Source organism: Oxyura jamaicensis, chromosome 3 (assembly GCF_011077185.1).
Source record: "Oxyura jamaicensis isolate SHBP4307 breed ruddy duck chromosome 3, BPBGC_Ojam_1.0, whole genome shotgun sequence".
NCBI classification, from domain to species: domain Eukaryota; kingdom Metazoa; phylum Chordata; class Aves; order Anseriformes; family Anatidae; genus Oxyura; species Oxyura jamaicensis.
This window is the reverse complement of record NC_048895.1, coordinates 31,147,132-31,162,695: the sequence shown is the minus strand read 5'-3', so window position 1 is coordinate 31,162,695 and position 15,564 is coordinate 31,147,132. Positions and strand designations below refer to the sequence as shown.

The window sequence follows — 15,564 nt, the reverse complement described above, 5'->3', positions numbered from 1 at the left end:
CACATTTTTTTGTATAACTAAAATATAAAAAGGCTAAAACATAAAAAGAGCACAGGAACACTGCTGCTGGTGTGCACGTTATTCTGCAGCCTCTCCAGGTGTATTTATTTTACACATTTAGTAATATTACTATCAAGAATCAGTTAATCTATGCAACATTTATAGATAAATGCCTAACTTAAAATCAAAAATCATCTGATAAAATAGCTAGTAGCACTAGGAATACTCAGCCTACCAGATATATCAACATAACACCTAAAAGAGGAGCACAATACATTCTTAGAACAAGCAAAACCAAGTGAAAGCTTGATTTAAGCATCAGAAAAAGAAACCTTTAGATTTATTATAAACACCCCTAGATGTCAGTATAACTCCCAGAATAGGAAATAAGTCTCTCACCTGAATAAGAAAACCTAACTTTTATTTACTAATGAGGTTTTGCCATTATAACCTAACACATAAACTCTATTAAGATGCATTCAATCTTCTATTACAATGAAAGCAACTAAAGCACACAGCTATTCCAGCACGAAGGACTAACAAAATTAACTTACCCAGTTCTTTCATCTTGTCCCATATCGCATGGGCTAGTTCTGTTCTTTCAGATGACAATACCTCCGGTAACAGAGCACCACAACTTCGCAACAAAAGCAAGACCTGATTACTCCCTGGACACCCTGCAGTAAAAAATAACATTATTAATAGTTCTAATTCAAGTAAAGCAGAAGTAGTCACTCAAACACACACACAGAAGCAACAATGCCACAAGTCTGTCAGATGTAAGAACCACTGGGAACTCTATCTTTCTATAAGTATATGTATTTCTAACTCTTACTCTTTTGGGATTCATTTGAAAAATAACATTGTAGGAACTTTTAAGTATATTTATAGAATATTACTGTCTAAAATGAGGACTTTTAGGTTCTGATGGTAACTTGCCCAAGTAATTGCATATACTGTATATCCTTCTGAAGTGCTAGGCACCCATCCTTCTAAAAAGTGTTACAAAAATTATTTATTTTTACATCTATTTATAGTTCTTGGATAGGAAGTTCGTTTCAGTCTTCCAGTAGAGAAGAGTTCACACACCTTAAGGATCATAGTGCCACTCTCTTCAAATGAGACAAACGTTGAATGAACCCATATGCAAGTAACATCGTACCTACCAAGTTCTACAAGTGTATATGCCATGTCAGGACTTAATAGAAACAAGGTAACATGGAGAGGATGACAAGACACTATCATAACTCATCCACCCGACAGAAGCTGTTTTTATTTTTTAGTGGCATCAATTAAGACCAATAAACAAGCTTTCAAATTGCCCAGAAAGGAAAAACCTCTATAACCCTACTCATTTTGCCTTTTTATTCCGACTTTTCTCTTGTTGCTATGCTATTGCTGTTAACCTCCAATTTTTATTCATATAGTAAAATACCTAAAGTTTAAGGCTGAAAAATAGAGGTTGCTGGCACACAGTATGAATGGTATCTCAGAATCATTTCTCTAGCACTAACATTAGACCATCGTTAGGAATGGAAGTGAAAAACAGAAAAAAACACTCATGTTAATGGTACAACGATGAATTTCTTTACAAGGAATTATGCATTTAATATAAAAATTGAGACTGATCCATTTAAACATTTAAGCATTTCATATATAACAATTCTCAAGATTGAGCCGTTCTACTGATACCCAAATGATTAAGCAGTGACACTATTACATGCTGCAAAAAGTGTGTGATAAAACATCAATTAGCATAACACTGAGCTCTGTTGAGCAGAAAAAACAGAAGTGCAACACAAAATACTAAACTCAAGTGATCAGGTAGTTTGTATTTCCCACTAATCCTAACAGGGACACAACTTTCTGGCAAATCTCTAAAATTGTAAAATACTTCATACCAATTCCATACTATTTCAAAACAGGTATTTTAAGACAGCCCAAATTTAATTCTCCATTTCCACTAGCACTCATTTTCATTTCTGTCCATGCTCAACATAAAATAAATGAGTTAATTTATATCAAGAGAATAATGAAGGAAACTAGAAACGTCTACATCATCCAATTTCTGTACACAACCCTAGAGATGTCAAAAACCAAACTATGGACTCAGCTGACTGCCTTGGACTTCACTACTACTCCTGAGGCAAAAGTGGGTAGAGCTGCAGGATCCCTCACAGATTATCCAGTAAATTGGAGACACGAGTTGTTTTTCAATCACATCTTTATAAGGAAACACAGACATTTATAACAAAAAGGAGAATAGAAAGCAGAATACTTTTAAAAAAAATTACACGTGTGTTTACATACAAGTTGAATGTTAAAAAAGTTATTTAAGGTTTCCTATGCCAAACAGAAACATACATGAAGACTTGCATGATTCAGACTTGCAAAATCACCTGAAGTATGCAGCATCACAAATGCTGTGTAAATGACTTCCAAGTCTTCATACCAACACTTTGAAGTTCTGTACAGCCCAGCATAAAGGCAGGAGCTGTTGCCAATAAAGGTATCTCCAGCTGCTGCTTATCACTCTAAGTAAAATTTTCAATTATACAGAGCTGTAAGAACAGCTACACAGCTATAAAATAATGGCAAAACAGTTAGAAAAAAAAATCAAGAACAGAAAGGTATAATACAGTCTAGAATTAGATCTTCTGATACACAAAAGGACCAACGAATGTGGGATATCACATCACTATCGTAAATTGGGTTTCAATAGAACAATCTATAGCAGAAATGTTATTTATCAGAGTAAGATCATCTGGAAAGAAACACACAGGAATGGGAAAAAATAAATAATGAGAAAAGATAAATAAAATAGTGAGGGAGGGCAGGTACAAAATGAAAATGGTGATTTGAGCTAGTGAAAACATCATGGAGTGATGGGAAATGAAACATACTTCATTAACTTTTAAATCTCTGCATACAATCAAGTTAGCATGGTAAAAATGCCAACACATCTCCAGTTTCATGATGCCAGTGTTTTACACATACTTTATGGTAGTGGCTTAGTACTTCAAAGTCAAAAGAAACTGGGAAAAAAATCAGCAGTATGAGTACAGAATAAGATGAGATCAGCATCAAGCACATTGTTCAGGTATTTTTTGTGTTGTAATTAGAAATGGAAGAACATTAAAACACACATACCATTTTAAAAAATAAACAAGACTCCACACCTGGCTAAATTTGCTTTCAAGGTTGTTACAAAACAAAACAAACAAACAAAAGACTTTTTCAAATTAAGATTTGTCATTTATTTTAATGGAAGCCTAGTACAACCTTTTGAAGCTTGTTGTTTTCATGAATCCCAAAGCCCACCCAAATGCAAAATACTTAAATAACTAAAGGAAACCACTATGAGCGATTAAACTTTTTGCTAACATGCTTCCTAAAAACCGCTAACTGATCAAAAATCATGAAGAAGTGTGACTGCAGATAAGCTTAGAGGCATAAAATCCTTGCCTATCCACATTTGCAATTAAAAAATTTATACCTAAAAAAGAAAAAGTAGTCAGAAAGGATATCACAAACAGAAAAACAAAACTAAAAAATCAACAAAAAGAGAGAATGAATTGAAAACTAATCTTTTAACCAGTGAGCTTCAAAACTTTAAGAACGCTATCCAAATATATAAATAAGCCAATAACTTCCAGGATAGACAGCAAAGTTTAAAATTAAAACAAAACAATATATGTTGTCATTGTTCAATATACTCAAAGTTCTCATCTCAATTCAGCACCTCAATTCATAAAATATCTCCACTGACTCATCCTAGCAGGTACCAAATCTCAACTGTGCTACCTGATTTGCATAAGAGTCTGGCTATTTTTAGATAAAGGAATATTGAATCTGTCAGAACAATGCCTCAGTTGTTTATTTTTGTTTTATTGGGGGAAAAAAAAACAACAATCTGAATATCCACAGCTACCTGATAATGGGGAAACCTGGGGATAGTTTTCCACATTTCTCTGTATAGTTCCATTTTAAAACAAATGCCCTCTCAAGTACAGCATGGCTTCCTACAGACATAAAATATGCTGTATAAAGTAGACAGATACAATCCCTGTCAAGAGTTCAGAACATAGTTATATTAGAAAACTGTAACAATAACAGAAAAAAATAAACTGTAATAACCAGGGCAACATAATAACATTTCTTAAAAGTACACTCAATTTTTACAAGTTGTATAAACTCCCAAAGACAAATAAACCTTGAAAAGAAAATGTGTGCATTTAAAGCAGAATAGTATCTCTAAAGCATTAAAAGTCTGTTCATCAATACATGCAGAAGGTTAAACAACATCCAAAAGGCAAAATATAATCACAACTCCTTCAGAAATTTCCTTGGTTTGATGAACAGTTTTATCAAGGCTTTAGCTTTAACTTGAATTGGAAGCAGCTTACCTTCTTTGCATATTTCCTGGAAGACTCTTAGTAGAAGGGTTTTCGGGATGCGGCCAGTTTTTCTGACGGAGTTATCCAGTTTATTTAATGCCCAGTCAAACTGCCATGCCCGTCTGTGTAGACTTTCTGACACTGGTTCTTCTGTAACACTTCCCTGCTGTTGAGGTGCAACTGTAAGGAATCTTGTTTGGTAAACTACATTTCTGCTTGAATAAAAAGAAGAAAAAAGGAAAATAGAGATTACAGTTCTGAGAGTCATCTTGCAACTACATAAGTCATACTTAATGTCAAGAAGGTAATGCTCTTTACTTCTTGCTGACGAACCGTTTCTCAAAAACATTCCATATTAGTGTAAACAAACAAATGCAGGTGACTGATTTTGCTGCATGCAGTAAGCCTTTCTACTACAAAAGATATAGTCACATTTATTTTCTCGAAGTGACAATTGTTCACCTGAGATTTTCAGTTAGATCCAATTTGCGGTAAGTGGTTCGAGTACTATTCCTACATAAATAAATTTTTAAAAATCATCTCTGTGTACTAGAAGTCTATTGTCTCATTATGGGATCTCACAACAGCTCTCACATGCTTTTGAAAACCTGCTCCCAAAACAGCCAGAGACAACTCTTCCGAAACACAGGAAGTCAAGGCAGCAAATCATATCTTTCTTTTCAATTAAAATACACAAGAACTAATTCAGAGGACAATGTTGTTGACAACAAAGTGTATCTAACAGCTTAAAGCAAAATGAGATCCTCCCCCATTCTGAAGGATTTATATTAACATGAAGCTGTTGTCATCTTGTGACATAAACCAAACATACACTGGATTTGTTTCAGCATTTATGTTCTCAAAATAAAGTGCAACTGCGAGAAATATCAAGAAGTGTTCTTACTTCAAGCAAAATAGTAAGAGCCCACTACTTATTTAGCTATTTTAAAAAAGAACAAGTTAATGTACGTAACAATACAGAAAAATATAAGGCCCCAGTGCAGAGAAGAGGCCCGCAGGCAGGCCGCCACTGGCTGCAAGCCGCTAAATGGCCAAAAAAGGGCTAAATGGCCAAAAAAAGCCTGAGCAGGAGGCAGGTAAGGGTGGAGAACCTGATGGGTGGCTGGATTGTATCTCATGAGCAGGACGTGGCCCAAGGGATGCCTTTTCCCCAGCCGTTGTAAATCCTGGCTTGCTGACCGAACAGGCCTAAGCTCTTCAAGTTGAACTCTACAAGCAAAACCAGCCTGAAGCCAATTCTCTTTCCTAACAGAGCTGTGAGAACAGTGAGGTAGAAAACGTTTGATTTATGAAGGCATTCAAAGGAGTCCTTCAGTAATGTGTATCAGCACTACTGCTCAGATTTATCCTCCTGAATAATTTCCAGAGGCCAGCAAATCACCTGCATTTCATTTCAATAGGGAAAGGTCAAGGAAGAAAAAGCAGAAAAGAAAGAAGTATAAAAAGATGGCCAAAAAGCAGAGTTCTCCTTCAATCTCAATTCTACCTCCAGTATGCAAAGTCTCACCCTTTCCTTCAGGCTGGCCCTCATGTTAATCAGATCCCTGTTCGAGCTGATTCACCTGGCACAACACCGGCTCATACACACATACAGCTGACAGGTTGTGGAAACAGCTCATGATGTCCAAAACCCATCACAGCAAACCACAAAAAAAGAAACGGATTAGGAGTATGTGGTAAAAATCAGAGGAAGCAGGAAGAAAAATAAAGAAGTGAAACACAGCTTGTGGTAGTGAATAAATTGTCAGCTTACCAAAACTCACTATAACAATGCCGTCTCTCACTAAAAATCTGAATCTCCAAAGGCATCATTTTCCCTCTTTCCTTCCTTTTCCTCCTACTTCATCACGTAACCAGTCACAGGGTACTTTCCCTCAACCAGAAATCATTAGGCTAGTTAGATTAAAATCCAGTAGTACAAGGTAAGACTAACAGTAAAATATGAAAACTTCAGTGCTCTCAGGTGTAATAATCAAATGAGATGGCTCTAACATATATTCTTTAATAACACATAAATAACACTACAAAACTATAAGCTATCCACTGGATAACTCTAAGAACGAAACTAATGATCACCAGTTCTTTCTTTATTCATAAAGATATAAAGAAAACCATATCATCCGCTATTATACAGCCATTAATAGAGATATGCGAAACCTTTTCAGAGTACTTCAAGTCAGGTTAGAAAAAACACCTGGGAAGCAAGCAGGAACACAGAGCTCACTATCTCCGTAATACAGAAATTTATGCTTAGACTTCCATTAGCAATTGAAGCACAAGCATGATAAACTCCTGTTTTTTGAATTAAAATTGGAGTATCAATTGTTTCTGTTCACTTCTCATGATTAAAGATATTTCAAGGCACAGCAACACACATGGGAGTCCAAGTTTTTGACAGATGGGGAGAATAGTACTGTAGTATAAAACAAGCTGAGGAACTCTTCAGCCTTCACTGGCATCCACCTAAAGCATGGTCATCATTCTGAAGTATAATGCCTAGCGTAAGACTTAGGTGTTTCTTATCATCTGTAGGCTTTCAGCATTTGTGTAAATCATACTTCCAGCATGGCTTAAGACACCATATAATGCTAGGGCAACCCATAGTAAGCTTTTGTTAAAAACTACTGTGGATTCACAAGCAGGATGAAGCTGAAGGAACCTACAGCCTCGAATTTGGTTCTTATCACTACTAATCATCTACAAAACTCAGAGAAAATTCCAGACCAAAAAAAAATGTTGAGTTCCCTATTCTAAAAACTGAATGCAGATGAGACACAGCTTCCAAAAATGCAAACTTCAACCAGCTAAGAGAACCATTATCAGGTTTGATTTGAAGCAAGTGAAGGATGAAAGAATACACAAGAACTCACACTAATGAAGCAGTTATCCATGCATCACGAATCTTTAGCAACCTTTGTGCAATGTCTCCATAGCTTTTTGAAGCAGAGAAACACGATTAGGAGAATTTAAAAAAAAAAAAAAAAAAAAAACCAAAAAACAAATGTTAAAAACAACAACAAAAAAAAGGCCAGGTTAACCATCTCAGTTTGGAAGTCACATAAAAAAGTAGCAAGAAAGGCTTCTAAATAAACAAACAATGATTTCAGAAGATACAGATACATCTCAGAATAGAAAAAAAAAAGTGACAGATTGTGCACTGCTCAGCTTTCAAAAGATGTTGGTTATGACCATTCTACATAGTTTTTAACAAGGGGATGGGAACGTAGGTGAGAACAGGGAAGAGACTAATTTTTAGAAACATTAACTATTCTTAAGGTATTAATGGACCTTACTCAACTTATCTCCAGTCCTTTGGGATTACCTTCAAAAATTCATGGAAGACAAATTGTGGCAAAACCAGAAGAAATATTATACATATATTATATGTATATATATGTCAAGCCACAACTCAACTTGGAAAAGACTACTGTGACCCATGCCCATTCAAATGTTTCATTAACAATTTGGATGGAATAAGAGATGGGAAACTTATAAAGCTTGCAGATGAGAGCACACCAGTAATGGTGGCAAACTCTTTGAAAGAGAACTTCAGACATCAGTCATCCTGATTACTTGATGAAATGATCTGAAATAGATGAAATTCAATAAAAAAAAGTAAATCTGTACATTTTGAACAAAAAAAAAAAAAGGCAGAAATATAACATGGCATACAACTGGCTAGACAACAGAATCCCTAGCAGAACCCTTAACAGAAGCGACACAGATAAGGCACAAGGAATTACACTGCTTGTCGCGGCATGGTTACTCACAGGAAGACAGGTTTGAACAACTCATCCATCCAAGGACAGACTCAACTATACCTAATCCATCAGGCATTGTATTGGTAATATTAATTTAATAAGTAAACTTTCTCATTTGGAAGCTTGGGAAATAGATTAGGCAGATAAAATCTACCATGTACAACCCTGACATTCCAGTTCCTGCCTCTGTTCTAGATGTTAGATTATATAATTTTAAGGCGTAATCATATTTTTCCTATTATTTTAATTGACTGTGTTCAGAATTAAACATTATGCTACACAGCAAAGTGCATGATACCATTCCAAGAGCTGCAATAGGTATTTCATCAGTTGCCTTTAAACAGCCTTTTAAGATCCTTTCTGTGTACATTTTACTTGCAAACATACAAAGCTACACAACAAACTTCAGATCTATTTGGATTAGCAACTAATTCTTCCCCAAATTATTTACTTTCTCTTTACTATGCTTCAGAATTGTTTCTTTGTACCTACAAAGAGAAGCTCTAAAGAATAGATTAAACTCTATGAAGTGAATTCTCTCCTACTGCCACGACTGCAGTAGCCTTCCCACATTGGACCCTTTACATAATTGTACCTTTACATCGTTATCAGCTTTGTTTCTACAATTATGAGGACTAAATCTGTAGATCTTGCCCACACAGGGAAGGTTAACCAACTACATGCCCCTAAACCCAACATACAACTCTCACTTTTCAACGGTAACTTTTCCCTTCCATTGTGGCTTACAGCATTTTGGAAAAATGTTGACGCTAAACTAGTAAACAACTCTTGCGCAGATGAAGTAGGCATTGGGAATTTATATTTAATTAACCAGTAATTTTTTTCTGTGCTTGCAAGGGTTTAGTGAGAATCCCAGTACAGTACTGATGTACTTGTATTCCATATTTCTGGAGCAGACTAAAGGCAGTGCATTTGATTCTCTGAAGCAACAGAGATCTTTAACAGCAGCCTGAGTAAAAAGCATCCCGTCTTTCCCAAAACTCAATCATAATAAATAAATAAATAAATAAACTGGTTCAAATGGCCTACCTGTCAACAGAAGTAAGTTTACTTTCTGTAAAGCCTGACAAATTCCAAAAATTCAAAAACGGACTGCACAGCCACCATATGGATATTTGCCTCCCTCTATTAGAGCTGCAACAAAGTATTTGCTATGCTACATAAAAAATACTGAATATTCAAGTTCTTTCTAAATTAAACAAGCTAAAAGTATAGAAAATAGTTTTCAGAATACAAACCATGCTCAAAGTAAAATAATGGAAAGCTTGCAAGGGTTAAAACTCATCACTGTAGGTAAAAACATTTCAGACATTTGTTAAATTTAATAAAGTCAAGACTATATATTCCAACTGAGACCCCAGCACAATCCCTGTGGTGACTAATCAGTGCTTCCCCTGACTTAGCTACGGTCACATACAAGGCCAGTGTTTAGGTCACTGCACTCTTGTTTCAACGCCACACAGTGAGATCCTGTGGGAAGAGAGAAGATTCTGTTTTTTCATGTAGACTGAGAAATGACACGGTTCCTGGAGAACATCTAAGAACTCTGCACAACTAATTCACAAGTTAAAATTGCAGCATGCAGCAAACCATGAGTCATTTGGGTTTATAAACTGCAGTTTATCCAAAGCTCAAATCACGTCCCCCGGATCTAAACCAGGATTCTTTACAAAGGTGTTCTCCTTCCCATCTCACCAGCATGCCCCAGTACCGTACAAGCTCACCGCAACATTTCAACAACCAACAGGCTTGGCAAGGACAGCTTGAACAGCAGTGCCTGTGGCACTCTTAGCAACTTTATCAACGTAACCCCTCTGGATTGGCCATGAAATGTTAGAACACGGATCCTGGGGGAAGAAAACAAACAAACAAACAAACACACTCCAGAACAGTTTGCTTTTCAGGGAAATTAGCCAACACAATAGTTTGCTCTGTTCCGCAGAGTCATGGAAACCACCATCTAACCTCACAGATGAGAATCTTAAACTAAGGAAGTGACAGCAAGGCCAAAGATGCTCTGAGACACTTGCATGTAGATTTTTTTTTTTACAGCTATACTATTACGATCCATACCTTAGGAGCCTAATTGTCCTCACTTTCTCTGCAGACTGAGAGGGGGTCAATCTCAGGAGGAAAACCCTATTAGTAACACCTCAAAGCACAGTGCAGCAACCCAGCTGGACTGATCTAACAACACACAGTCACCAGCAGCTGCAGTTCCAGTCCCTCTTTTGCTCTGGAGCTCACTTTTGGCGTCCGTTTTGGAGTTCATCACATCCTTAACTGATCCAATGTAGCCCAAAAACTCTTTTCCTTGCACCCCAGCAAATGTAACCTCTCCCACGACAGGTCTGAGCAGCACCCTGTTCCAGAGCAGGACAAGCTGGCTGGCAAGGGGAAGGTGGCTGGCCTAGGAAGGAAGGAGCCAGTACATTTGCCCAAACACTCACTCTCCTTCAGCAGCAAGCTGCGACATCAAATCATGATGATCACCTAGAGCACATAGAATAAACTCCCCAAAATATAAGCTTAATTCAAAATCCTCTCTGAACACTCATCAGCTGAAAGGTTTGTTGCAGCGTACTTGACTGTAGGCTGCATATTTAACATCTCTTCCCTTCATGAAACTTCAGGGAACAAAGCTGCAGAAATTAATTTTACTGGAAATAATGTTTACTTTAGTTTACTGTCATATATCTGAAGCATGCTGCATTGGTTTGTCACAGCTCATTCATCTTGTAATCACTCGGCATGACAGTGATGTTGCACAGCGCAATATATCTCGCGCTTAATGGTACAGGTAGACAAATGAAACAGTAAATTTCCTTTAGATTTTATCTGAGGCTTTTGCTATGAAATGCTCCTCAACTGCTCAATGCAACTGGATATCCATCTACTGTCAGTTCAGGTTAAATCGACACAAAATTAAATGGGAAATACTCCCAGAGTTTATTCCCTTGGCTCAGCTGTGGTGTGACAGCACGCAGCAGAGCATCAGGAGCCATCAGTCGCTGCAGGAGGACCACCTGAAACCAGCACATCCACTCCGTCCAAATGCGATCACAGTTGGCTCTGTCAGAGAAGCCAAATGCACAGACAATGCCAGAAAAAACATCTTTCAGAGATGCACTTAGCACTGCATTCTGACTGTACGTCCAGTATCACTTCCATTCCCCTCATCTGTCCCTTAATTCAAATTCTCACACAGAGGACCAAAGTGCAATCCCACAGACACAGCATACAGTCTCATTTCTTCTTTTACTTCCATTTACAGCCAGCAAGAAATGGCATGGATAGGGTCACAGAAGGACACAGTCTTGGTATATCCAAGGCCCTACACAAAGTATTAAAACTGAGAAAGGAGCATGGTCAACTGCTACCTTAATGTAATGTCGTGATAGACACCAGCAATCTGACTGCAGGCTATGACGTCTCATTAACAGACCCTACTAACTACACAACTAGTCCTCTGACATTCTGCATAGCTGCTTACTTACGGCAGATACCCTTGCCATGCTTCTAAGAAATTTCAATTGATTATCAGCCCTGTTAGGCCTGTGCACATGGCTAACGGAATCAAACCTTTTTTTTCTACTGCAGGTCTACTATTGACAAAAATTCACCTGCTGCTTATCCAGCAAACAGGACAGAAATTATTTGCCATTACCCATTCTATGGAGTGTCTATGTTTACATCCGACTGAACTGTTTAAAATTATGGACAGAGAGCTAACAGCATGTCACTTCAGAGCTTTGCTGAGCATCTATCTGCGCCTCTCCACTATGACTCAGAGCTTATACCAGGCATCCCTGCCAGGGTTGAAGGGGTGCATTCTACCTAGCAACGTACGGATCGTACTTTTGGTACTCTGTATGTATTTTCTTTGCCAGTAAAGCCTGCAGGACTTTGTACTTTGGCTATCATACTCTCATGACAACGTGTGTAGGCCATTTACAGTACATTTCTGACAGCCACAGAAGGTGACCCTTCAGCTTCCTTTCACTCTTCAGTAAAGCAGGAACCACTTCCTGGAACAGAGGGCATCAGAACAGAACAACTAAAATCTATCTTCCTCACTCTACTATAGATGCAGACGTACTTCATAGTACTCACATGGAATCTAAAGCCTTACTTGCATTACAAGCTGCCTCTCTCTCCAGTGCCTATCACCCTGGCTCTGAGCAGATAAGCAATGTGCCCTGGGGGTCTCTGAGAATTGCACAGGCATAACCAAGAGTCCAGCCATCACTCGTGTACTCTACGGGCTGGGGGTGGCAGTTAGGACTGCCCTGGAAAATCCAAGAGCAGTTTGATGTTTTAATTAAAACCCCTGCCTGAATGGGAGTAGCTGCTGTTTCACATCTTCAAAGCAATAAACGGACCTGCAACTTTTCTGTAATCACTGTTGTAATCAAATTGCATCTGAACTGACTTCAGTATGTTCAGTGCTAAAGGAACTGAACCAAGAACACGTAAACGTGCAGTCAGTCACATACCCAGTTCTCATCGTAAATGCTGAATTATTCCTTGCGATTTATTCACTCTTATGCCTGTTCCCCTTACTCCCACTACAACAACTACAGCTTCATCAATGTTCTCTGGAATTTACTGTAATGGGCTGCATTTCACTTTTAATTGAGACCTGACCAGCAAGCACAGAAGTCTAAATGTTGTCCATATGTCCAAGTCATTCTAGTTCTTCAAAAGACATTCACTTCTAGAAGTTAAGGTTTAGATAGTAAACAACCATGAATAGTTACTTAAGCTATAAAACAAATTGAAATTATATGCTTGTATGTGTAATTTCAGCTGATAGGTGTTACCTTTGCTTCACACTTCGGTCCTAGAGCATCACCTGTACATCATGATACCTAAACCCACGCTAAAGTGATAGTAAGACAAAGATTTTGTGTGAAAAAGTCATCTTCAGAATGAAATTACTGGACAGAAAAAACACAAAAATGTAGGTGAGTTCCTCAGTCTTACTCCAATGAAATTCACAGTTTAGACTGAAACATAAATAGACCTGAAATAAACATTACAGCTGTTTTTTTGTGGACATGTTCTCTGCCTAGCACATTTCCCATATATTTAATAAAATCTAGCAAAGAATTTAAAGATTTTTCCACAAGATCCCTAAAACCATCCCACAGGTGACCCCATTTACTCTTGGGGATATAGAGAAGCATAATTTGGAGCAAACTAAAGGTAGCATTTGTGAAAATGACCCACTGTTAGACCCAAAATTGTACAAATTGTGTTTCAAGTTATTTACAGAAACACAGCTAAAAAGCAAGTCCTGTTAGTCCTACACCAAGCCACATATGAAGTCCTGTGAACACTGCATCTCACAACAAACTATTTTAGGAAATGAGCTTCCAGCTGATGAGAACAAAAATCTGATGAATTAGCACATGGCAGAAAGTTTTATTCCTGATTTGCCACTAACTAGGCTTGTGGTCCTGCTGCCTACCACTCAGCAGGTGTCCCCCTGCTTCCCTGGTCCTTCCTCTGCAGGCCTGCTCCAGGCTTCACAAGGTCTGCCGCACTGCAGGAGCTGTTACAGTTTAACCACTAGAAACAACATGAATTATATGCTCTAATTTGCCATAGGAAAGACTTCTGTGATGGTACTGAATTAAATCAGCTCACAATGGACCTGATAAGTACTTCAGCTGGTGCAAATTGCAGTAACCTCCTTACTTTGGTGCTGAGACTTCACTCTAGTTCTCCATCACCGCCTCTTCGGTTCCTATCCCTTCCCCTGAACCAGCCCTGAAGCTCGCTAGCCCTCTGCTGAACAAAGTTACCCATCTGGAACGGCAGAAAACCAGCCTGGTTTTCTCACTGCCAGTACACTATATTGACTGAAGGGGCCTGCCACAGCTGGCAGGACAGGACAGAAGGCCTTCCTCCTCACGGAGCCGCTACGTCAGCTCCCACGTTTGATGTTTTCACACTCATTTTTCACGCAAAAAAAAAGCCTGCAGCAGGATTTACACATTTAACAAGAAACGAGTCTTGAGGTCGGTCACTAATACTGACTCAATCCCCACAGAGGTGCGCTCTTCAGCCAGCAACGCCGTGTTCCTGCTCACATTTTCACTGTGGAAGGAGCTGCGGGGGCCACCTCCGGCACCAAGGAGCAACCCGTGCCGCCCCCACCTGCCTGCGCCCTGGCCCCACAGCTGACGGCGGGCTTCACTGAGGGGTTCGTGAGGGGGCAGCTCCGCACCCAGCAGCGCCGTGCCCCTTCCCGAGGGCCTTTACTGGGCTCCGCAAACGCAGGGAGAAGAACACCGCCACACACACACCGAGGCCCCTGCAGGCCCCCGCAGGCCCCGCGCCCCCGAGACGCGATCATGCCGGGCCCCCCCCCCCCCACGCGGGGCCTCACCTGATGGCGGGGCCGGGCGCGCGCGGGGGCAGCAGGGGCCGGAGGCGCGCGCACAGCGCCCGCAGGCGCCCGGCGGAGCTGAGCAGCGCGGCCATGGCCCGCCGCGCGCCGGAGGAGCACGTGAGCTGGGGGACAGCCGCTGCGCATGCGCGACGGCAGGCAGCCGGCGCTCTGGACCTGCGTGACGGGGGCGGGGGAGAAACCATTTCCTGCCGCGGGGGGGAGGCGCTGAGCGCGCTGTTGGAGGAGCCCTACATAAGCACGGCCCCTCTTTCTGTTCTCCCCTCTCTCCGCGGCGCTGGTGGGAGGGGGCCCCTCACCTCGCCCGGCAGGAGGAAGTCACGTGGGGGTGGGGGGGCGCAGCGGCCGGGGGTCACCTCTCGCACGTGCGCGCTCCTGCGGGAGGGCCGTTAGCAGCCGTTAGCGGGCGCGCGCACGTCGGTTAGTCAGTCGGGGAGGGCGGCCCCGCGCGGGGCGCTGACCGCGTGTGGGTGAGGGAGCGAAGCAGAGGAAGGAGCCTTTGAGGTGTCGTCTCCTGCTTTCCTCAGGGGGAAAAAAAAAGGGGGGGATGAGGGGCAGAGGGAAGGACCTTCATTAAAGTTTTTTTAACTGTAGTTCTGTGCCTGAGCTTGTTTACTTTAAGAAGGTGCCATCTGCATTGATATTTTAGCACACACGTTAGAGCTGGTTCCTAAAACAATTATAAAACACAGAATTAGATGGATAATAATAAGTGCATCTTTTCACACACACAGTTATTTTTGCCACAGATTGCAAACAGTTATGGCAGGAGCAGATTGTCTGTCAGAACATTGATTTTTATAAAGTCAACTACACTTGGTGTAATTAATCATCTGCTTTCTATTACACTTGTTAAGAGGTGTAAAAGTCTCCTCATCAAGAGGCAAAGGGCACAGTTTTTCTAAGTTACAAAAACCTGCCTCTGCTATTCATAAACAAGCCCTAG

General features: G+C 40.1%; 1 protein-coding gene across 2 annotated transcripts in view; it reads right to left on the bottom strand.

The window, feature by feature from the left end:
• The window catches only part of LRPPRC (leucine rich pentatricopeptide repeat containing), a 92,727-nt gene extending 77,972 nt beyond the window's left edge, over positions 1-14,755 (bottom strand). The window contains exons 1-3 of one of the 2 annotated variants that reach the window (XM_035320165.1): positions 14,598-14,755; positions 4,407-4,609; positions 555-677 (exon numbers count right to left, since the gene is read on the bottom strand). In XM_035320165.1, coding sequence (XP_035176056.1) covers positions 555-677; positions 4,407-4,609; positions 14,598-14,692 — 421 coding nt within the window. In that variant the 5' untranslated portion in view covers positions 14,693-14,755. Of the gene's footprint in view, positions 1-554; positions 678-4,406; positions 4,613-14,597 lie in introns of both variants that reach the window. The other variant, XM_035320164.1, reaches the window with a different exon arrangement.
• Positions 14,756-15,564: the final 809 nt, after the last annotated feature.